General features: G+C 36.5%; 1 protein-coding gene across 1 annotated transcript in view; it reads left to right on the forward strand.

Moving 5' to 3' along the window:
• RAB2A (RAB2A, member RAS oncogene family) overlaps positions 1 to 23,600 on the forward strand; it is an 85,397-nt gene that overhangs the window by 23,015 nt on the left and 38,782 nt on the right. Inside the window, exon 2 of the mRNA XM_063079343.1 lies at positions 12,392 to 12,463. Coding sequence (XP_062935413.1) covers positions 12,392 to 12,463 — 72 coding nt within the window. The remainder of the gene's footprint in view (positions 1 to 12,391; positions 12,464 to 23,600) is intronic.

The raw sequence follows: 23,600 nt of genomic DNA on the forward strand, positions 1-23,600 counted from the left end.
TTGGAAAAGATGAAGTCAAACTGTCCCTGTTTGCGGATGACATGATCCTATATATCGAAAAGCCTAAAGCCTCTACAAAAAAACTCTTGGAGTTGAGAAATGATTTCAGCAAAGTAGCAGGATACAAAATCAACACACAAAAATCAGTAGCATTTCTTTTCTCCAATAGTGAACATGCAGAACGAGAAATCAAGAAAGCCTGCCCATTTACAATAGCCACCAAAAAAATAAAATACTTAGGAATTGAGTTAACCAAGGATGTGAAAAATCTCTGTAATGAGAACTACAAACCACTGCTGAGAGAAATCAGAGAGTATACAAGAAGATGGAAAGATATCCCATGCTCTTGGATTGGAAGAATCAACATAGTGAAAATGTCCATACTACCCAAAGTGATATACAAATTTAATGCAATCCCCATCAAAATTCCAATGTCATTTTTCTCAGAAATGGAAAGAACTATCCAGACATTTATATGGAATAACAAAAGACCACGCATAGCCAAAGTAACGCTGAGCAAAAAAAATAAAGCAGGAGGCATAACACTACCTGACTTTAAACTATACTACAAAGCTATAATAACCAAAACAGTATGGTGCTGGCATAAAAACAGACACACTGCTCAATGGAATAGAATAGAGAACCCAGACATCAACCCACACACCTACAGCTATCTGATCTTTGACAAAGGCAGCAAGCCTATACACTGGGGAAGAGACTGCCTCTTTAGCAAATGGTGCGGGGAGAACTGGATATCAATATGCAGGAGTATGAAACTAGACCCACACCTTTAACCATACACTAAAGTCAACTCAAAATGGATTAAATAATTAAATATACACCCTGAAACAATAAAACTTCTTAAAGAAAACATAGGAGAGACACTTCAGGAAATAGGACTGGACACAGACTTCTTGGATACGACCCCCAAAGCACAGGCAACCAAAGGAAAAATAAACAAATGGTATTACATCAAACTAAAGAGCTTCTGCACAGCAAAAGAAACAATTAACAGAGTTAAAAGACAACCAACAGAGTGGGAGAAAATATTTGCAAAATATACATCTGACAAAGGATTAATATCCAGAATATACAAGGAACTCAAACAACTTTACAGGAAAAAAACAAGCAACCCAATTAAAAAATGAGCAAAAGAGCTAAGTAGGCATTTCTCTAAGGAAGATATACAAATGGCCAACAGACATATGAAAAAATGCTCAACATCACTAAGCATCCGGGAAATGGAAATCAAAACCACACTGAGATACCATCTCACCCCAGTTGGGATGGCTAAAATCCAAAAGACTCTGAACGATAAATGCTGGCGAGGTTGCGGAGAAAAAGGAACTCTCATACATTGTTGGTGGGACTGCAAAATGGTGCAGCCTCTATGGAAAATGGTATGGAGTTTCCTCAAACAATTGCAGATAGATCTGCCATATGACCCAGCTATCCCACTGCTGAGAATATACTCAGAGGAATGGAAATCATCAAGTCGAAGGTATACCTGTTCCCCAATGTTCATCGCAGCACTCTTTACAATAGCCAAGAGTTTGAACCAGCCCAAATGTCCATCATCAGATGAGTGGATACGGAAAATGTGGTATATCTACACAATGGAATACTACTCAGCTATAAAAACGAATGAAATACTGCCATTTGCAACAACATGGATGGACCTTGAGAGAATTATATTAAGTGAAACAAGTCAGGCACAGAAAGAGAAATACCACATGTTCTCACTTATTGGTGGGAGCTAAAAATAAATAAATTAACACACACACACACACACACACACACACACACACACAAAAGTGGTCAGATTAAAAAGTGTGTTGAGGTACCTGACTTACCAATGTGACACACACTTAACACACTTTATAATTTGGGATAAAGTCAGCATCATAGAAATAGTATTCTTTGTTTTAAACCTTCCTTCATTAAATTTCTGTCCTGTCAGCATTATTTTGCTTATAGAATAACTTCCCTTCTTCCCCTTAGTATTGCTACTAATACCAGGAAAGTGAGGTAGCATTCTTTTTGCTTAGGAGAGGTATTGATTGAAATAGTAATATGTGTCTGAGAAAGCAGAAATTCTGGAGGTTGAATGGTATAGTGGGTGAAAAATAGGACATAAAATTTAAAAAACCTGATTTTGAGTTTCAACTCAGCTTCTTATTTACGTTAAATTGCTAACAAATAATTCAATCAGATTTTTTCTTTGATAACCTGTCCTTGTAAACGTTAGCTAAAAGAGAACAGAAGTATTCTAGATTCCCCACAGTTGATTTGTTTTACCATGAATGCTAGCAAAAATATTTTGGACGAGATCTTTTATTGGATGTAAGTTGGATTAGAGACTACACAGTAATTTCCAAGTTTTTTTTTTCAAGCCATAGTACAAGTACATTTTACGTTGCAACCTGGGGTTCGATATGTGTTCAAGTGCATATATATCTCTCTAAAACAAAAGTTTCCAAATAGTGCTATCCTAACCCTGTGGAGTACAGTCTGATGTTTTGTTTTGTTCTACTTCTTTTTTAATGCTACTTGTGATCCACTATCTTGATTTTATGACCTAACCGGTTACAGCTTACTGTTGGAAAAACATTGTACCACAGGAATCCACTGGTTCAACCAAGCTGACATTCTGAGGTTCTGAGAGGTCGTTACAGTTCAGTTTTCTTTATCCTGATACTTCTCAAACACTCTAGCCATTTTCCACCAGTAAAACAAACTAGTGGGAAAAGTTCCACAAGTTGGGAGGAAGAAAGGAATTGGGGATGCTATTTTTATCATATTCTGTTGTCTAACTTGCTATTAGATTTAATACCTTTATAACTTGCTCCCTAAGAAAATTAGCAAATGCTCCATTTTATTTTCCCATTTTTAAAGGTTTAAATTGTATCTAGCTTTGTATTTGTAAAAATATTGTACTCAAGGACAAACTAGCTCTTTCCTAAGAAAATCTACTCTACCTATATTTAAAAACCCTCAAATTCACCAAATTAAATTTGGCTTATCTTACTGAAGAATGTATGATCATCCCTCAGTGTGTGTTGGGTGTGGGGATTGGTTCCAGGACACGCACGCACACACGCACGCATGCACGCACACACGCACGCAGATACCAAAATCCATGATGCTCAAGTTCCTGATATAAAATGGCATAGTGTTTGCATATAACCCATGCACATGCTCCCATAGGCTTTAAATTGTCTCTAGATTACTTATAATACCTAATACAATGTAAATGCTGTGTAAATAGTTACACTATTAGTATTGTTTATAGAATAATGATGAGGAAAAACGTCTGTACACGTTGAGTATACATGCAGTTTTTCTCCAGTGCTTTTGATTGGAGGTTGGTGGAATCCACAGATGTGGAACCCATGGATACAGAAGGCTGACTGTATTAATCACACTGGTTGTATCTGTCATAGTCCAACTAGGAGACATACTACCCAGGAACTTGAGCATGGGCAATCTAACATAAAGGATCATTAACTGTAATGTGGGATTAGAGTACAGGGGGAGCTGGCTAAGAGGTAAAGAGAACTCTACAGAATGCAGTAACACCAGATAGAGGAAGTGGCTACTATCCTAAGGCTGGACACAGCATGGAGGGAAGGAGCAGACCTCATGCGAGGGCCATGACTGAGGCCCACTGGATGGCAGAGAAGTTCATTGAGGGGCAAACATGGGCTGGAAAGCTGCCCTGTGCGTGCTGTGGAGGAACCCTTCCATGGAGGTGCTGTCTGGGAACTCCGTGAGAAGCAGCCTGAAGGAGTGCTGGGGGCACACAGAGAGGTGCCACGTATGCTGCCTTCTCCTGAAGATGCTCAGTTGTGTCCCCTCCCCTGCAAGGGAGAAATGTTCCGGACTCACTAGTAGGGTAGTGAAGGGTGGATTTGGAGCTAGGAGGCTGTCAATGGATAACTGGCACACTAGTGTACTCACTAGGACTGACCTTTTTAAAGGAAGATTACACTTAAGTTAGGAGCAGATGATATCAGAGAAGCAATTGTAATTTAGCACAGTCCAGTTTTTATTCTGTAGCATATACTCCTATCTAAAAAATCCACTGTTGAACAAAATTTTTTTTGAGAAATTGATAGGTTTTTTTTGAAATGTAAACTAGAGTTGTTATATAGGAAAGAATAGTGTATCACTTGGTGATCTTTTCAGTGAGTATGAGATACATTAATTCAACAGTCACTGAGCATCTGCTTTCTAAGCCAGTCCAAGGCTTTGTGCAAGGTCGTTTGCAAAATACAAAAAGGCAAATGTGACTGCTCACCTTTTTTTTGAGACTGACTGTCACTAATAGGTGACAATATGCAGACATGATTTCAGGATGACAGTTGTACAAAAGTTTTCTTCAGTACTTAGGAATCAGCACAGCTACTTTTCATATCTTTGCTTTTTCACATATTTTAAATTAAAGCTGTTTGGCTCTGCTTTTAAAAATAGAGCCATCACCAATTTCTAAGACTCTTGAAATTGGCAGCAGTCAATTTAGGACAAGGAAAATAAACTTCCTTAGAATACCTAGAACTTACACTTCCGTATTTTTTGTGGAGGAGAACCCCTTGCCTAAAAGTCACTGGAGGGCTTATTAATTAGATTATTGAGCCTCACCAAAGACCTAGTGAATCTTGCGTGGGACTTCAAGAATCTGCATTTTTAATGAGTGCTACTTGTAACTGTTAGGCATTGACTTGGTATTTAGGTCCTCAGCTCTCATAACACGGTGTCCTATTGAGAGAAGGTGACTTAGTCTCTGAGTAAAGGAAGAAATTAAGGTGACTTCATGGTGAGTATTCTTAGCAGCGTTATTAAGTGTAGTAATTTGTACTAATTACAGAGTAGTAATGATCTGTGTATATCCAAGATATCCACACAGGACCTTAAAAAACAATATTTTACACATCTGCTTTTTACTCCTTAAACAAGTAATTAATGGATACGGGCTACAGGGATCATTCTAGGATGAAAAAAATAAAACGTGAACAGAATATGTTTCTTGCCCTCAAGGAACTTTGTTATAAATTGCCTACTCAGCTTTGCCACTTGGATATCTAATAGAGATCTCAACTCTATTGAGAACTGATGATCTTTCCACCTTCAACCTGTTCTGCCTGCAGTTTTCCCATCTCATTGAACTTCTGTTTGACCAGACAAAAACATTGGAGTTATCTTTAACACGTCTCTTCCTCTCAGAACCAGAGTTCACACTATCAGCAAATTCTCTTGACTCTGCTTTGCAATATATACAGAATTCAGTCGCTTCCAACCTCCAGTGTTGCTACCAACCTGGTCCACCTTTTCTTGCTTCATTGAAAAAGACTCCTAAGTGGTTTCTTTGCTTCCACTTACACATTTATTCTTATTGCAGCAGCCAAACTGACCCTTTTAGGATTTAAGTAAAATTTTATTACTCTTCTGCTCAAAACTGTCCAGTGAATCCCCCACTGTATCTCAATAAACTTACAAAGTCCTTGGGGGTCTTGGTGATTAGGCCCTTGTGGTTCCTATAACATCAGTTCCTGGGGGTATGATTCTTCTCTGCCTTCTGTTCTTTAGCCATATTGGCCTCACTGCAACTTCTCTAACACATGCCACCTTAGAAGTTTTCCTCGAGCTGTTTCCTCAGCCTGGAATATTCTCAGTGATCCACCTGCCTATGTCCTCATCTCCTTCAAATCTTTATTTAAATCTCATCTCAATGAGAGGCCACCTGATTTAATACCACACCCTCCTCCTTTCCCCCCAGCATTCCAGGTTCCTGATAATCCTTACCATGCTGTGCTTTTTTTTCTTTGCATAACATTTAACACCCTGCAACTAAGTGACATGCCGTATTTCTCTCTCCCTCCCACTCCCTCTCCCTCTCCTGTATACATTTTCTCACACACGTTGAAAAAAGAGAAGTTATCTCTTTCTTCTCACTCCACAAGTACAGGAGCCTTTGTCTTTGCATGAGAGGTACATGTGGCTAACACCAAAAATGAATAAAACGTGGTTCCTGCTTTTAGAGAGCTTAAAGTATAACAGATATGGTAATAAGGGAAGTAGTATTAATAGTAGTAATAAACATTTGTTGAATTCTTTATTGAAACTTTACCATGTTCCAGACGCTGTTTTAAGTACTTAGAATACATTAATTCATTTAATACTCCCAATAAGTCTATGAGATAGGTATTATTATTAACCTACTTCTTACAGATTAGGAAACCAAGGCACTGAGAAGGTAATTTGAGGTTCTGTCAGTAGTGATTGGCAGAGCTGGGATTGGACCCAAGGAGTGTGGCTTCAGAGTTAGAAATCTTAACCACAACATAGTACTGTTTTAAGCATGAAATGAGTTGACATATGTCATTCTTAGAAAAGTGTCTGGCACAAGATAAGCTCTATGTAAGTTTTACCTCTTGTTATTGGGGATTATAATTTAGTGTTTCTAATTTCCTAAGAATATAGTCATAATAACATGAAAATATTTACTGGCCACTTAAAAAACTATTCTTCATTCAATTATCTTTGCTAAGTTTAACCCTCCAAGAAAACCAACATATTTGACTATCATTCTCTATGAAAATAAATGATGATCAGTTTAAAATCGCACAAAATATATAGGATTTCATCATATGCGTGAAAATGTTGAAGCAGTGCTTGAATTCCTTATGAAGCCAGTGATGAATGGGGTCTGACATTTGGACTAGTAAACAGATAGAGAAGAGGATAGATGGTGGATCCTTTAAAAGAACTTGAAATATTGAAAATGAAGAAACCTTGGAAATTTTTGCCAATTTTTCTTTATTTATAATGCTACAAAAAGGGCAGACATTAAGTAAAGGATGTCCTGCAAAGTATGCATATAACCAAATACCTCTAACTTGATCAACATCTGATGAACTCTTTGTTCAGGGTGTCGTAGTAGTTATAAGTTAAACTTCATTATGTGTAAAATTTATTTTAATACTGTTTAGGTTTTTTTTAAAGATGAAGTCCAGTCAATTATTTACTATGAAATTTTGGTCTCTTTTTTTTTTTTTCCACGCCCAGAAAAGAAAAGAAAATTTATAGAAAGCAAGTTTGGATAGAAGTTTAGTCGTTTCTTGACCTGAAATTACTATTTTATCTATACAAGTTATTTCAGATAATCATAAGTTCCAAAACTTCATTTTTAAAAAAATTATTGTATATTTTTTGATCCTCGGTACAGGGATCCAAATCCTTGACCTTGGTGTTATCAGCACCATCCTCTAACTGAATTAATTGGACAGCCCCCAAAAATTCATTTCAAAATGTAGTCTTAATTTAAAGTGTTTTTCAAATGTAGAAAGAAAAGCATTTTGGTAAAAGGTGTCCTTTTTGCACATCTGACCAATGGTGTAAGTTAGATAGAAGTTCTCAAATGGTCTGTGTATCATCAGCTTTGTGGAGTTGGCTACTTGATCTGAGCATTGATGTGCTTTAAAGCTGTTGAATTAAGACTTGCATTTAAAGTTGAACATACAAAGATGTGGTTTATTTAATGGTTTTAACTGGACAGAGGTCATAGTGCATATAACAGAATGCTTAAAAAACCAGCCTAATACAGTAATCTGGTTAAACCACAAGAGTGCTCTTAGTTTCTAAAATGCAGTAAAAATTGTCTTAAAGTTTCAAATTAGCATGCTCAATCAAAAAATTAGGATTGGTCCTTTCTGGAAGTTGAGCTCACCACTTGTGTTTGCTGTATTCCAACACAAGAATCTGACCTATCACTTTTATAAGTTGGGGGTGGGGGTGGGGTGGAATCTACCATGTTGTTTTCATCATATTACTGGTTTTTGTGGCATGATGGATTTATTGTTCCCCATTTAGATTTAAGCAAATATTCAGATGTTAACTTTAAACTTGTCCATGAAAAGAAAACATTAAAATTTTAAAGCTCTAAGTAATAAATCATTAGGGCTTACTAGTAGAGTTAGAAACTTAATGATTATCTGGCTGAATTCTTGGATTCTCTGTACATTGAGTAAAATTATGCCCAAAAAGATGAAGTGATTTGTGCAAACTTAGACAGTTGGTTAAACCCTTTCCAGGTAGTCATCTTCCTGAGGTAGTGAGAAAAATTCAGAATTAGCCATACGTACACATTTTCTCTTCATCTTTATCAACAATTTAGACAAGTTTTCTAGTAAGTAGGTATGAGAACAGAAAGGCTTGCTTGTGCTTTGTATTTGCTGTGTGCTGGGAATGTGTTTTCTTATCTTAATAGAACTCCTCTTCTTTTGGAGATCACATCCTGTTGTGGGAAAACTTATAAAGCATTATGATACAATTAATAAATAAAGGTAATAGCTTTTATTTGAGGGCCTTCCTAGTCTACACGCTGTGATTTTTTGGGTGGTAATGGTTATCTGCAAGACTCAGTGTTCAACTAGAGAAGCAAGAAGCTGTTTACAGGTGGAATTTTTTCTTCTCTTCTCTCAGGGAAGCCTCAATCCTGGTTTTTAAAGCCTTCAACTGATTGAATCTGGCCCAGATTATTTAGAAATATCTCCCTAATTTAAAGTCAACTGATTATGGATTTTGATTACATCTATAATGCCCTCATAGCAACACCCAGATTAGTGTTTGATTGAATAACTGGGGAGGGGCCTAACCAAGTTGATACATCAAAAAGGCGATGATTTTGTTGTTGTTTTCATTTTTATTCAAGTATATTATACATACAGAAAAATGCACATGTCCTAAGTGTACAGCTCAAGGAATTTTAATAAACTGAACACACTCAGGTAACCAACATAGTATAGGGTCCCTTTTACATTTACTTATTTCATTTGCTTCTTAAAACAATTCACTGAGGTGTAGGGATTTCCCCCATTTTATAGATGAAGATTCTGAGGCTCAGAAAGGTCAGAAACCTTGCCCCATGTTACAGCTCATACGTGACAGATCTAGGATTCTAACCAGGGTTTGGGAGCATATCTGAGGTATCATGGGAGCCCAAGGCTGAAATCGATTGATTGATTGGTGTACATGATTGTGGGAGGCTAGACCATTAGTTCTGCTTGGGGATTGGTACAATCTTTGAAACAGGAATGCTTTATTGAAGAGAGCATAGGAATCCTTGAGTTGGGTCTTAAAACATGAATTTAGATTTGCCAGGGAGAGAGAAGTTCCTTGGTAAAAGGTATCAGGGAAAGTGTCATTTGAGAGGACAGAAGATGGTTTGTAATACTTAACTATAGGGTCATTAGACTGTGGTGTGATAGTATGATCTATTACTGATTTCCAGCCCAAATACAAAGGATCTTTGTTACTATTTTGGAGAGCTTGAGTGTTTATATTTTAGGCAATAAAACACGAGAGTGATTTAATCACATCTGCATTTTAGCAAAAATTTTTTTACAGTGGTTTATAAAATAGGTTAGAAAGGGCCAGCCCCATGGCTCACTCAGGAGAGTGTGGTGCTGGGAGTGCCAAGGCCGTGGGTTCAGATCCTATATAGGGATGGCCAGTGTGCTCACTGGCTGAGCGTGGTGCAGACCACACCATGCTGAGGGTTGCGATCCCCTTACCAGTCAGAGGAAAAAAAAAAAAAGATTAGGAAGGCTGAAGGCAGAAAGATAAGGTTTTACTGAGAACCAGAACTAGAGCACTGAGGATTCAGAGGAGGTGGGGAGGGCATGGAATTTGTGAAGACATTTCAGAGAGAATTGATGAGATTGGTGAACCATTAGAGGTGGATGATGAAGGAAGAGGAGGAATTAAGGATGATTCTGAGTTTCTTGTTAGTGTGTGCCATTAGGATGCAGTTCCAGAAATTAGGAAATAACTGAAGGAGAAGCCAAGTTTTTTGTTCTATTGTGTCTTGGGTAGAGTGAAGTGAGGGCTGGTTGGGAGGATGTTTGGCAGGAGAATGAAAAAGAATGAATTAGATTCTGGAAGTTTGAGGCCTGAAGAAATTGAAGTGGAAGTGTTCAGTAGGCCATTGGAAATAACTGGATTGAAGTTAAGATGGTGGCTGGAGAGATAGATTTGATAATCACTGCATAATTTATAGAAATAGATTGAGCCTGTGGGACTGTATTAGTCCTCTCAGAAGAAAAGAAAAGGTAACCAAAGATAGAGTGGTGGGGAACACCTCCAGTATTTCAGGGTGGCATGGAAGAAGAGGAGCAGTTGCCACAGAATTAAGACAGAAAGGAGATAGTTACAGTCTTAGAAAGCCAGAAGAGATCATTTTCAAGGAGGATTTCGGCCAATAAATTATAGTTTATGGGCAGTAATAAACCTGTTTGTGGGGTCAGGTAAGATGAAGACTAAGAAAAGCCTGGCTATTTGATTTGGCAATTTGGAGAAGCATTGGTGAGTGTAAGCCAGACACCCTGAGTATTTGGAAGCAAGTTTACCCAGAATTAAAATAGTAGAATCAACAAATGCTAAATAAGATAAGCTATCTGTAATTATAACCAGTCCTAACAAATGGTCTATAAATTTGTAATTAAAGAGACTTAGGAAACACCACATTGACACTTGTGTGTATTCTCTGCATTGAAAGATGATTTAAGAGATTACCTGAAGAAAGAATATGGAATCTTGGAAATGAGGGACCAAAGAATAAGCATTTTCTATATTTAACCAGCACTGTCAGAATATGATTACTATTACTAGAGTGACATCTGTTCTCTTCTGAGGTAGGAAAATATTTTCAGGCTCTTGCATTACTTAAATGATTATTAAATTCTTAGATGATTCTTGAGGTCTCTGAGTAAAACCTGTGACTTCTAACTATAATTTTTTTCTATACCATATGGAAAAATTTTTAGATGTTAAAGGACTGAAGATTCATATCTCAATTGTTCACCTATTTTGTACTTTCACACCTTTAAAAAGATAATTTTCCTTTCATCCTAATTTTTGAACATAGAGCAAACTCCTTTTATACACTTGGTGACCAACTCTTTTAACTTGGGAAAACTGTCCTTTTGTCCTCTATCCTGTACCTGAAAGACTATTTAATAGATATAAAGAAAATAAAATGAGTTTGACTTTGGGCCTTTTATAATGTAACAGAAAGAGAAGAAAACTCTTTAAGGTCACATGTTTTGAAATTTTACTTTATTTTCAGTTAACAAGAATCTTAAAACATTAATAAAACTGAACAAGCAAAGCATTTCCTAAAACAAAACTGTATATTTCCAGGTTTCCTTGATTTGTTACTAGGCATTTTGACAGTCTTTATAGAGTTTGACACTAGGGCCAATCATTCAGCAAAATTATGAAGTGCCTTCTCTATGCCATAAGATGTGACAAGATACTCATAGTCCCTTTTCTCATTGAATTTATAGTCTAGAAGATATTGAACAGCCTAGTGTGTGTCACTTCTTCAGAAAGACCTTCTCTATCTCTTTAGTCTAAATTAAGTCTCTTTTGTTACTCTTTCTCATAGCACTTTATTCTTCTTTCAAATCACAGTCATAATTATTTCAAATTACATTTCATGTATATATTATAGCTCCTATATATTATTTGTAATTATTCAGATTATAGTTTATGTATATTTTGTTTAATTTCTCTGCCTGTACTAGACTTCATAGGCAAGAACCATTATCAGTTTTTCACACTACTGTATCTTCAAGTCCCTAGTGCAGTGCATAGTTGGCTCTCGTAAAGACTTTTGGTGAATAAATGAATGAATGAATGAGTACCTTTAATGTTTTGTAGAAGTGCAGGATCCTATCAATTAAGCAGACTTAGTCTAGTCTGAGGATGAGAGAATGTTTCTTAGAGGGCCTGAAAATGAGAGGGAATGGTGTTCAATATCTGGTTCTCCTTAGAGGGCAAGTAGGATAAATATAGAATTTGAATTCCTTTGAATTTAGAAATATGGAAGTTATTCATTGACCTTAATGAGGTCAATTTGGTACAGTGAAGGAATGCAATTGAGATTATAGTTGCTTATGAATTGTCTAGAAAATAGAGCAGGCAGCTTTTCCCCTGGAAAACTAGATCCCAAACATTTACTGCTAGCTAATTTACTTGTTTATAGGGGAGTATGATAAAATAAACTGTAAAAATAGGAAATTACTATGCTTTAAATATTTTCACTGTTACCCAAAAAATAAAAGTTCATGAAAACTCTACTATATGAATATTGTGGTAGAGGTTACTAACAGGACCTGGTTAGTTGTCTTCTGGGAGTTTCACATTAAAATGTTGAATGAATAAGTGTGAAAAGGATGTTTTAGGTTAGTTTCCGCCTAAATCAGAAATCATAGTGGATTGTTCACAGAGAACCAAAAACCCTGGCTGCCTCTTTTCCATATACTTTTGTAAAGTGTTTCTTAATTTCTGTGAGTTTTGTTTCTTAATTTTTTTTTTTTTTAACTTACAGGTGTTGGTAAATCATGCTTATTGCTACAGTTTACAGACAAGAGGTTTCAGCCAGTGCATGACCTTACTATTGGTAAGTTTTATAAAAGAGATGAGAAGCATTACAAGTTTTGTGTAGTTTAAATGGAAGATGATAGGGGATCCATTCTTTTAGTGATGATTCCAAAATCAGTGAAACTAGATTTATTGCTATGCAGAGTTTAGTCTCCATCACTACTTTTAAAAGTATGTGTAGTAAAATAATATTACTCAACTTTGCAAAAGTGGTTAGAATGCAGAAAGACATTAATATTTGAGATGTCAATTGTATTTAATGAAGAAACAATTGAGAGACAAAATAGTATCATGGTAAGAGCAAAGACTCTGGACGAGCTGCAGTTCGAATCAGGGTTCTGCCACTAACAACTATAGCTGCACAAGCCACTTCACCACCCCATGTCTCAGTCTCTCTAACTATACAATGACAATAATAGTAGTGCCAGTCACACAAAGTTATTGTGAGCAGTGAATGACTTAATGAATGTAAAATGTTGGAACCATGCCTGGAAACATGGTAAGTGCTCTAGACTTACCTGTAATTATTAACTGAGGAAAACTACCATGGGGCATTTTGTAATTTCCTCAAATATAAAGAATAAATTAGATAGTTACTGGCAAGAAATAGTCCACAAATATCAGCTATTATTTAAAATAGTGATATTGCTAATTTTTATTAATATGTGAAGGTATAAAATAAAAATGAGTGAAAAATTAAAAGCTTTAGGTTATCATACCGTTTGGGGGTTCTTATTTGTTTAAAATTTATATTTAATCCTGAAAGCTAAAGAATTTAGTCTCATTATTTTTCTATGGCCACAGCTTGTTAACAACTAGAAATTAGTCAAATAGGAAGAAAAGGGTAATTGGAAATCTAGTTACTCTTTATAGCCAATTGCTTAATGAATCTTTTCAGCCACTGCTTATTTTCTAATGGTATTGTTAACTTACCATTTATAGCATGTTGATTCTCATGTCCTGTGTATTTTTTAGGTACTAAATCAAAGAAAGGTAGAGCTTATGAATCAAATTATTATATCAGTTAATAGTTTTCAACCAAGCCACACATACTTTGTGGATGTATTGAAATCTTTGATTAGTGACTACTGTCAATACAAATATTCATATTGTATTTTAATTTTGATAGTTTTAAATATATACAGTAATTATGGGCAATATTGTCTCATGCTGGTCTTCATGACTTTAACTATTTTAACCCATTTTTGTGTAGGATCTGCTCTTTGCTGAATAGGTTTGAAACGTTGGTAGCCAACCATAGGCATTATTCAGTCCTAAGATAACTAGTCAAACAGTTGTTTTCAGTATAAAATACTAAGCAAAAGTGTTCTTTTTCATTGATTTCTACCTATAAATTTCTAAAGAGAAGCCAAGAATCTTTTGCTCTCAGCCTGGGTTGATTGTATATTCTCCGTTGCTCCAGCCCCAGCCCTGGCCTTGCGGGCCCATTGATGGTCTGGCTCTTGAGCTCTGCTACCCCCAGTTACTTTGTCCTCCCAGCCTAGGGGTGGTCGCAACTTGCTGCTGTTGCTAATCTCTGGGTTGATTCCCCATCTCTTTGGGCTTCTTGGTTCTTTCTGTATTGTAAGCAATTCACTACATTAAATTCCCTCTATACTTAAGTGCTTAAGTGTGGTTTCTGTTTCTCTACTCTCACAATTCGTTATAAATAACAAAAATCCACCTAACTCAGCTTAAGCTAAAGGAGAATTTATTAGTTTAAGTATTCAGGTGTGTCCCACAGAACCTGAGGGCAGAGAGATAGCTGGGTCAGCCTGGAACCAGAGCTTAGAGCTCTTAAGGAGGGAACACAAGAAGTTCCATCTCTCCATCTCACATCCTTCCTTCATTGGGTCATTCATTCCTCATGCCTACTTCATATTTTCTCTCCCTGTTGACCAGTGTCTTTCTCTAGCTCCATGGTGGGAAATGGCCATTGTCAATAGCTCTGAAGCTCATAATATCCTATTCAGGAGAGCAGAGATTCTCTTAAACACAATTCCAAGTTCCCTAGAAAAGAGAGCTCATTGGCTTAACTTGGTTCAGGCCCGCTCACCCCTTGTTCTGTCAGCTCTGACTGTGGGCCCAGAGTCACGTTGTACAACATGGTTAACAAATTGGTAGTAGTGGAGGGCAATTTGGATGAATAGTCATACATAGCTACCAACATACTTCCCTCACACCTAGCTATCCTAGCTAGTCATCACGTCCCTATCTTCTAGTGTAATGATCAGTTCTCTACTTTGTTTTTAAACCACTGACTTCTGAGCTCATGATTCTTCTCATTCTACCTCTCTCATTTTCTCTCCTACTTCTCCCTAACACATAATGATACCATATCCCATCAAGTCTTAGCTTCTTGTCTTCCCTGAACACCCCAGTACTGTTTTATACCCTTAAACTTTCTCTTCTCAAAGTATGCCATTGTTTGACAGTTCTGCTTATTGAAATTCTTTTCTGAACAACTATGCATATCCCAAACTATAGCCCCCCTTGATAGGAAATGAGATTTGTATACCCGTGCACATGGGGAAATATTGTTGACTGAAAAGAAAGAATTATTAAAAATGCTGAAAAACAGCCAAAGTGGAGTCGTACCTGTATTGGCAATGAGTTTCAGTGTAATGCTCAGTGCCAGCTTGCATGGTAAATGGTAGTGTCCATAGTAGGTCATTCATTAGAACTTGTTTGTTCATGATCAGGATCATTCTTCCTACACAGACGAAGTAAATCTTATGGAGGCTGAATATAGACCATCCCATCTTTTACCCACTGTGTGTTCAGGGAAGCTACATCCAATGGGCTTTCACAAACTGGATCATGTTTTTCCTTAAGAACTGTTAGGGGTCATAGCCCTACCATGGCTTTAGCAATAATCCATTACCGTAGAATAAAGATGGTAGCTACCATGAATTCCTCTTTTAAACTGGAATTTTATTTCAAATTCTATAAAGTGAATGTACATGCACTTAATACATTCACTATACAAAGGGCCTCAGTATTTAAGGTGTTTCAGGATATTTGAGGTAATGATAGTTTTTAAGAATCTTTAAATTTCTTTGAAGCAAATGGCTATTCAGGATTATAGAACTGTTCTCAAAATACTAATAGATGCATTGCTGCTGATGATAATTATGTTTTTCCCACTGAAAAGCATTTTTGAAAGTAAAGGGCTGAGCCCCAGTTCTTCCTCTCACCCCTTCCTGCCATGGCAGCATATGTAGAGTTACATACAGTACCCTTGGAGTGCATTTAGTATAGCCATTCATCCAGTCAAGCTAAATGCTGGCCAGTAGAAGCAGTAAGTATTGTTAATTCATAGTTCTGCCTTCATTGGCACAAGACCTACTTAACATTTTTTGACACTCATCACAGTAATTTATTTTCAGACACAAAAACAATTAGCAGATTATTAGCACATATTTTTAAGGGAACATTGGAAAGCTTGCTTACAATAGGCGTATCTTGACTCTGCTGCATACTTGACTATGCCCAATAAATAGATGAAGGTGAAAAATATGAGGTTGTGTCATGACTAAGAAAGTATTAAGTGATGGAGAAGAGGAAATAAAAGGCCATAAAAGGTTTGGAAAGACTCTATATTCTTTACTCTTTGACTGAGATCAGTGAGAATTGTTGAGATATGAATCAAAGAAGTAGTTTATAAATAGCTTCATAGACACAATTACATTGAAGGCCCGGACTAGAACCTTGCTACTCAAAGGATGGTTCGTGGGCCATTGTGCTGGACCAGCAGCATCAGTATCATGTGGGAGCTTGTTAAAAATCTACTGAGTCATAATCTGCATTTTAACAGGGTCGCCAAGTAACTGATATGAACATTAAAGTTCGAAAAGTATTGGAGCAGTGCCTTTTAAATATTGATTACCCAGCTAGAAATACATTTTGTGTTGTCTGCCTTGTGCACACATATGAGCACACACCCACAAACATCCTGGCGTCTCAGTTACTTTACTTCATCTCTCGTCTAGTGATCTTTCTTCAACCCTACCTCAGCTACTCACTCCCATAGGCACAACCAGAGCTTTGTTATTACCATTTTTGTTTATTACTTTTTTCTGTTATTACTTTTGTTATTACTCCAGAATTTCAGTTTCATACATCTGGCTATTTGACTATCCCTTCCATCATTCCAACTCACTCCTTCTAGCTCCAATGCTAACAGTTTTGTTTTGTTTCCCCATCAAAGCTATAATCCACTGATCCTACAGCTTTTCACTCCTACTCCTCTCGTGTTCTTACTTTCCTCCTTAGCCAGCTTTAATCTTAACCACTGTCATTGTAATCATTACTGCACACACCCTCAGTCCCCTTGTCCTTTTCTTTGTGACACTTTTGTAGCTAAACCATAGGTTAAATCCAACTGTCTATTCCATGCCTGCACATGTTAGACTTGGGTGGAGAAAAACACAGAGCAATGCTAACTAGTCTTGTTTTTAATTTCTTGGACACTAACTTCAAGTGAGCCCTTAGTACTGCCTGACAATTGCACTTTATTTCCAGTCCATTCACTCTCTGCCTTCCTGCAGAACTACTATATATCGTATCTTCTTGCTCATTAAGCGTGCAGCACCTTTTCTATCTCTACTCTCAGCTGATAACCTTTTGTTTTTATTTTCTATCTTACTCAGAAAGTAGAAGCATGTAGAAGAGCATTTGCACAAGTTTCCATCACCACATCGACCACATACCTGCATTGTGCCAGTAAACTCAGCCTTCTCCTTGCTGCTGTGGGTGAACTCAAAGTACCTAGCCAAGGCCTACTCAGGGACACTGCCTTAGCTGTTCTTTTTCTCCTAGTCATTAATTTTTCCCTTTTTGATGGTTATTTTTCATGAGTCTGCTTTCTTTTCTCTCATTTTAGCAAAGTTCCTCAAAAAGAATTATCCCATATTTTCTGTCTCCAATTTCTCTCCACCCATTCTTTCTTGAACTCACTCTACTTAGCACCCCCACCCTCCACGCCCACGTGTACATATCCACCTGCTTACTCGACATCTCCTCTCTTGGATATCCAGTAGGCATCTCAAACTGAACATGTCCCAAAAAGCTCCCAAATCTTAGCACAAGTATACATGTACACATACACACACACCCACACCCCCAACTCTCATTCTCCCACTTAGATTTATTTTCTCTTTAACTTTTTATACAAGTAAATATAAGTGAACAAATTGTCTCCCATCCATGTAAAGTAAGTTTCATGACAGCAGAAACTGTTTTGTTCATTGCTGTATCCCTAGCACCTGGTACATAGTAGGAACTTATAAATATTTGCTAAGTGAATATATTATCTATTAGCTGGGAGGAAAGCAAAATTTATCATTATAGTGCTTAATTCATGCATTTCTTTATTTTATACCATTCAGTTATGTTGTTTACAAATGCTAGTTACAGACCACTATTTCTTTCACTACCTACTAACAAACAGTTTAACAAGCTCTGCTCTAGAGGCTAGAGCAGAATTCCTTTCTCCCCCATTTCCTTAAACCAGTCAACCTATAAGAAATGATTGCTGTCACAATAATACATTGAAGTTTGGGAAAGAGAACAGAACTGTTGGTTACTAGAGGTGGGAAAGGGAGAGGAGGAGGGTGTTAGCAAGAAATTGGTTAATGGACACAAAGAATGATTACGTTTTGTAATGATGAATATGTTAATTATTCTGATTTGATCATCGCACATTGTACACAGGTATTGATACTCAACCTTGTACCCCACAAATATGTGTAGGCAATTATTTTTTAATTTAAAAAGGGGGGCGTGGCTCACTTGGGAGAGTATGGTGCTGATAACACCAAGGCCAGGGGTTCAGATCCCTATATAGGGATGGCTGGTTAGCTCACTTGGGAGAGCCTGGTGCTGACAACACCAAGTCAAGGGTTAAGATCCCCTTACTGGTCATCTTTAAAAAAAAAAAAAAAAGAAAGAAATGATTGCTGGAAGTGAAAGTATACTTTTTAGGGAAAAAGTGGTAGAATTGAAACATCATTTTTTCCATCAGGCTCACCACAGGAGATCAGTTAAAAAATACACCTCATTTGTTTGGGGTTCAGTTCTCTGGTAACTTGAGTTATCTAGAACATCGCCAAGAACTAGAAAGGTGGCTTAAAGAGCCTCTTGAATATCTGATTAACATCTCACAGAGTCTGTGTAGCTGATTTTTAAAATGCAAATATATTTTTCTATCTGGGTGTGATGATTGTGAAAATGTACAAAATTCAGAGAAAGTTAAATTCCCTGTATAACTTGTCTTTGGCCCTCCAGTAACCACTGTGAACAGTTCAGTGTTATGTTATTGCCTTCTAGAGTTTTTAAATGTATTCATAAGCACACAAAGCTGTTCTAATTTGCACTCCCCCTACCAGTGTACTAAAGGACCCATTTCTCCTCACCTTTACTTTACTTCTACTGCAGCTTGTTAATGTTTATGTTTGTGAATCAGAGAAGTGAAAAATGATTATTTTACTTTTCAGTTTTTTAACTTTTATTTTAAAAATAAAAATTTTATTTTTTATATGTTTAAGAACCACTCCTAAATCTTCTCTTTGGATTAACCTGTTATGTCTTTGCCCCTTCTGCTAGTTTTATTAAGTCAAGTCTATTGATTTTTTTTCTTTGTGGCTTTCCAGCCTTGCTAAAGAAGGCTTCTCCACACAAAAATTACATAATAGTCTTTTAAATATTCTTCTAATTTGTGGTTTGGGGATTCTAAAATCTATTTTGTTCATTTTTCTCTATTTTATGAGGCAGTATCACACATGGTAGTTATGGTAACTTTGTAATATACTTAATACTGTTGGTTTTCTTTCTTTTCTAAGCTTTCCTGATCATTCTTGTGCATTTGTTCTTCCAGATGAACTTAAGTTTCACCTTACCAGATTGCAAAATTTTTAGTGAGCCTTTTAAAATTTGATAAGAATTTCATTAATTGCATGGGTTAATTTGAGACAATTTATGTTTTTATAGTACTGAGATTACCTATTTATACATGTAATATGTGTCTTTATTCAAACTTTCTTAAATGTACTTCAGTAAAGTTTTACAGTTCATACGGGCCTTGTGCTTTTCTAAGTTTGTTTTGATATTTTATAAGTTTTGTCGGTATTGCAAGTAGACTTGTTTTCACCATTATTGTTTAATTTTTTTGCATGTTCTAGGTAGACAGTTTGGTCTTATGTGAAAGTTATCATTTTTTCCTTAGCTAATATTTATACTTCTTAGTTTTGTTTTTGTACTTTTTGACCAAGATCTTTAGAATAGTTTCCAAGTTAAGGGCATCATAATATTTTTCTCAGTGTAATTTGAATTCCTCTTGTGTTTTACCATTAACTTTGTCGTTTGCTGTTTTGTTTTTCATAGAAAATTAAGAATATTACTTTCTATTTCATTTTCCTTTCTTCTGGAATCAAGAGAAATTGGGCTAGTCAGTTAGCTCAGTTGGTTAGAGCACAGTGTTATAACACCAAGGTCAAGGGCTCAGACCCCAGTACCAACCAGCCGCCAAAAAAAATAAAAATAAAAGTTAACCCATCTTCCCACAAATCTCTGTTTCAAACCTCTGCAGTGTCTAGGTTCCAAGAACAGGAATGGGGTAGGAGTCTACATGTTCCCATTTTGGTCAAAGGAAGGCCAGTCCTGGCCGTCTGCTTGATACCTAAGCTCTGCTCTCTGCTTTGGCATCACCATCTTGTATCCCAGCAGCCTGGAGTTTCTGGCCTTGACATTACAAGGAGGCCTGAATGGGCATGCCCAAGCCTCATTCGGAACAAAGAGCTACATTCTGCCTCTGCACATCTCTGTAGTTCCATGGTCACCTGGCTCTGACCAGGTGGCTCTTTCTCATTGGGGCTGTCATCATTAGTCATGTGGGTGGTGGTTTAGAAATTTTGGTGCATAATATGGAGTAATAACAACAGTAGTTGACATAGTGGATGCTTACTGTGTGTCAGGCACTGTTCTATTTTATATGTAATAACCCTTATGAGATAGGTATCATGAATACCATTTTACAGATGAGGACACTAAGACACAGAAGGGGCTTAATAACTTGCTCAGGTCACAGCTTGCTCTGGTAGGTATTGATTATTAGTGCTCAGTAAATGGTATAATTATTATGCAAGGGTGATAATGATCTGGAGACAATTAGAAAATGTGTGCTTATATTTAGAGTGTTCTGGAAGGTTATATGAAAAAATAAGCATCATTCTCTGACAATGTAGGTAAATGAAGTCTTGACTTTGGTTCCACAGGCAATTTCTCTGGCAGCCAAATTGAAAATGTATCTGGGAAGAAAGCCTCAAGGGCATAGGGGATAATGATTTATCCCATAAAAAAAAATAGAAGGAAATTTTTCAAAATGGGCTTCTTAAACATATATACATTTAAGGTAAAGGATTTAAAATTTTTAACAATTCAGAAGAGAAATTCGGTTTTTGTTTTTTGTAATTTTTTCTGAGACTTCCAAGACACTGTAGTTTTGGTATTTTATTTTGCCACATAGAATATGAGGATAAAATCTACATTGGACCCAGTTACGAGAAAGTTAAATGGGAAAGACTTATGTTTCTGAAGTTAAAATTGAAGTCTTTTTGTTTCATTTGATAAGAAAACAAAAATCATAGTTTTTCAGTAATCAGCAGCACTTGCCAATTTTTCCTTTTGAGGTGTGTATTTTTCTTCCTACCAACATTCTTTATCTCATTCCTAAATAATATAGTAGCCTTTTAACTGATCTCTTTGTCTCTCGTTTTTTTATTCTCCGTCCTGACCCTATTGATAAATGAAGTTAAAACATCAGTTTTATTATGCCATTTTCCTGCTTTAGAAACATTTTTGAGTTTCATTTAGCAGGTTTATTTTAAATTGGATGTATGTTTAGAGGCAAATCTTTGTTTAAACTTTAAGCTTCAGCAACCTTTACTTAATTTGAATAAAAAGATAAACATACCAAAACCCAGTTCTGGCTAAGTTAAGCAAAAGGGAATATCTGGAGTTGTATATAAGAACCCATGAGGGTAGAGACTTGGGCTTGGGAATAGGCAAGAACAAAGCATCTTAAGAGGAAGCAGGAACCGTAACAGTGGTCCTGCAGCAGGGGCAGTCTTGTTAGCCCTTCATCTGCTAGGATGGAATGGTCGGCAGTCAGTTTCAGTATCTTTATGCCTCTGCTTAAGATCTCAGTTCGAGAGAAGGAACTTCTGCTTGCCTCTGCTTGCCTTGCCTGCCCACCCTTGCTACCAGGAGCATTCATGGCTCTGTTTCTAGTTTGTAGTTATTTTTTTTTGTCAAATTTGACATTGTGCTTTGGGTTCAAGAAATTCTGAATCCCAGTGAGCAGTACAGATGATTTTGGATTGTGGTTAAAAGCCAGCCCATTTATGATAATGGAAGAACAAATAGAATTTCTCTCTTTCTGTAGTTTGTGGGTAGAAACAATAGATTCATGAAAAGGCCGCTACTCTGTCAGATATCTTGCTGACATGTAGAATTTTGTGCTTTGGTACGTTCCTTTTAAATAGTGGATATTTCAAAGAACATTTGTATCATACTTAGCCACTGGTTTCTTCCCTCAGCTACTTTCATATTCGTGTCATTAATGAGTGGTGGTTTGGTTTGTGTCCTCACCCCGTGGCACAGAACAGATATAAATATATGTGTATATATATGTGTGTGTATATATACATATGTATGTATATGTATGTATATTTGTTTTGAGTATATATGTGTATGTAGATAGCTAGGTATATATGTAAACACTGTAATGGTTTTATGTGGCATTATTTTACAACTTTGCATTTTTCAGTCTAGTACATTATGACTCCTAAGTCTCTTTTCTTTAGATTTGGTATTGACTATGCCCCTAGGATGTAATAATTATTAAAATGTAGAGTAAAAACCCCATTAAGTTTTACATCACGGGAGGACAGATTTCCTTTCTGTCTCACCCTTGTACTCACAGTCGGGGAAATTAGAGGAGGTGCTGAAATGGAATTCTGACACTGGCTGCCTTTCCCTGGGAAACTAGAAGCTGTTTACTGCCGGGATGACATCTGGTTTCTGGGGACCACGTGTGTCTTCCCTTCACCCTGACTCTGATCTAAATATTGGTGGAACATACTCCAGTCAGTAATGATTTGGTATAATGTAAATGATATACTACTTTCAGTCATCTTCACAGCTGTTTGCTATTCTAAAATTATCCCTTATTTTTCTCCTCTTATTTTGGTGATTGAATGAGTACTTTCCAAAGAGATGATAAGTGCAACTTAAAAAGCCAAAGTAGTAAACCTGTAAGTCTGTATTCCTTTTGACCTCCAATCCTGCTTCCTGTAATTTGCCTACAATCATAGTAAGTTGAAAAATATATGCAGAAAGTTCATTTCAGCATTCATTATTTAGTGAAAATTTGGGAACAACCTAAATTTGTAGCAGTAGAATACCAATGTAGTAAATTACCTGTACAAAAAGGAATAATATGCAGACATCAAAATAATAGAGTAGGTTTAAATGTTAATTGATTTGCAAGGATGTTTGTGATATGGAATAATGTTCGTGACATATCATTGAATGAAAAGCAAATTGTAGAACAGCATTTATATGTTCCCATTTATGTAAAGTTGTATACTTATTTCTGTGTGTGTATTCATGGAGCAATGTCTGGAAGTATAGGTTAAACAGTGTTCATATCTAGTGGGCAGATTTGGAGATTTCTTTCTTAGTTTTTACCCATGCTTATCTATGCTGGGAACCAAGACTATGACAATGATGTTTATCTATTCCTTTTAGTGATTTTATGTCATATTAATGTAGTTTTAAAGAAATTTTAGCATTTAAGGGCCTGCCCGTGGCTCACTTGGGAGAATGTGGTACTGATAACACCAAGGCCAAGGGTTCGGATCCCTATATGGGGATGGCCGGTTAGCTCACTTGTGAGAGCCTGTTGCTGACAATACCAAGTCAAGGGTTAAGATCCCCTTACTGGTCATCTTTTTAAAAAAAAAAAAAAAAAGAAAAGAAATTTTAGCATTTAATATTTATTACTAATAATTATGGCTCCTGAATCTTTTTTGGCTATTTTTATGTTACTGAGCCTGCAAAACATGAAGACCACAGTTGGTTTTATGATCTTGGTT

The sequence above is a fragment of the Cynocephalus volans genome, chromosome 15, assembly GCF_027409185.1.
Source record: "Cynocephalus volans isolate mCynVol1 chromosome 15, mCynVol1.pri, whole genome shotgun sequence".
NCBI classification, from domain to species: domain Eukaryota; kingdom Metazoa; phylum Chordata; class Mammalia; order Dermoptera; family Cynocephalidae; genus Cynocephalus; species Cynocephalus volans.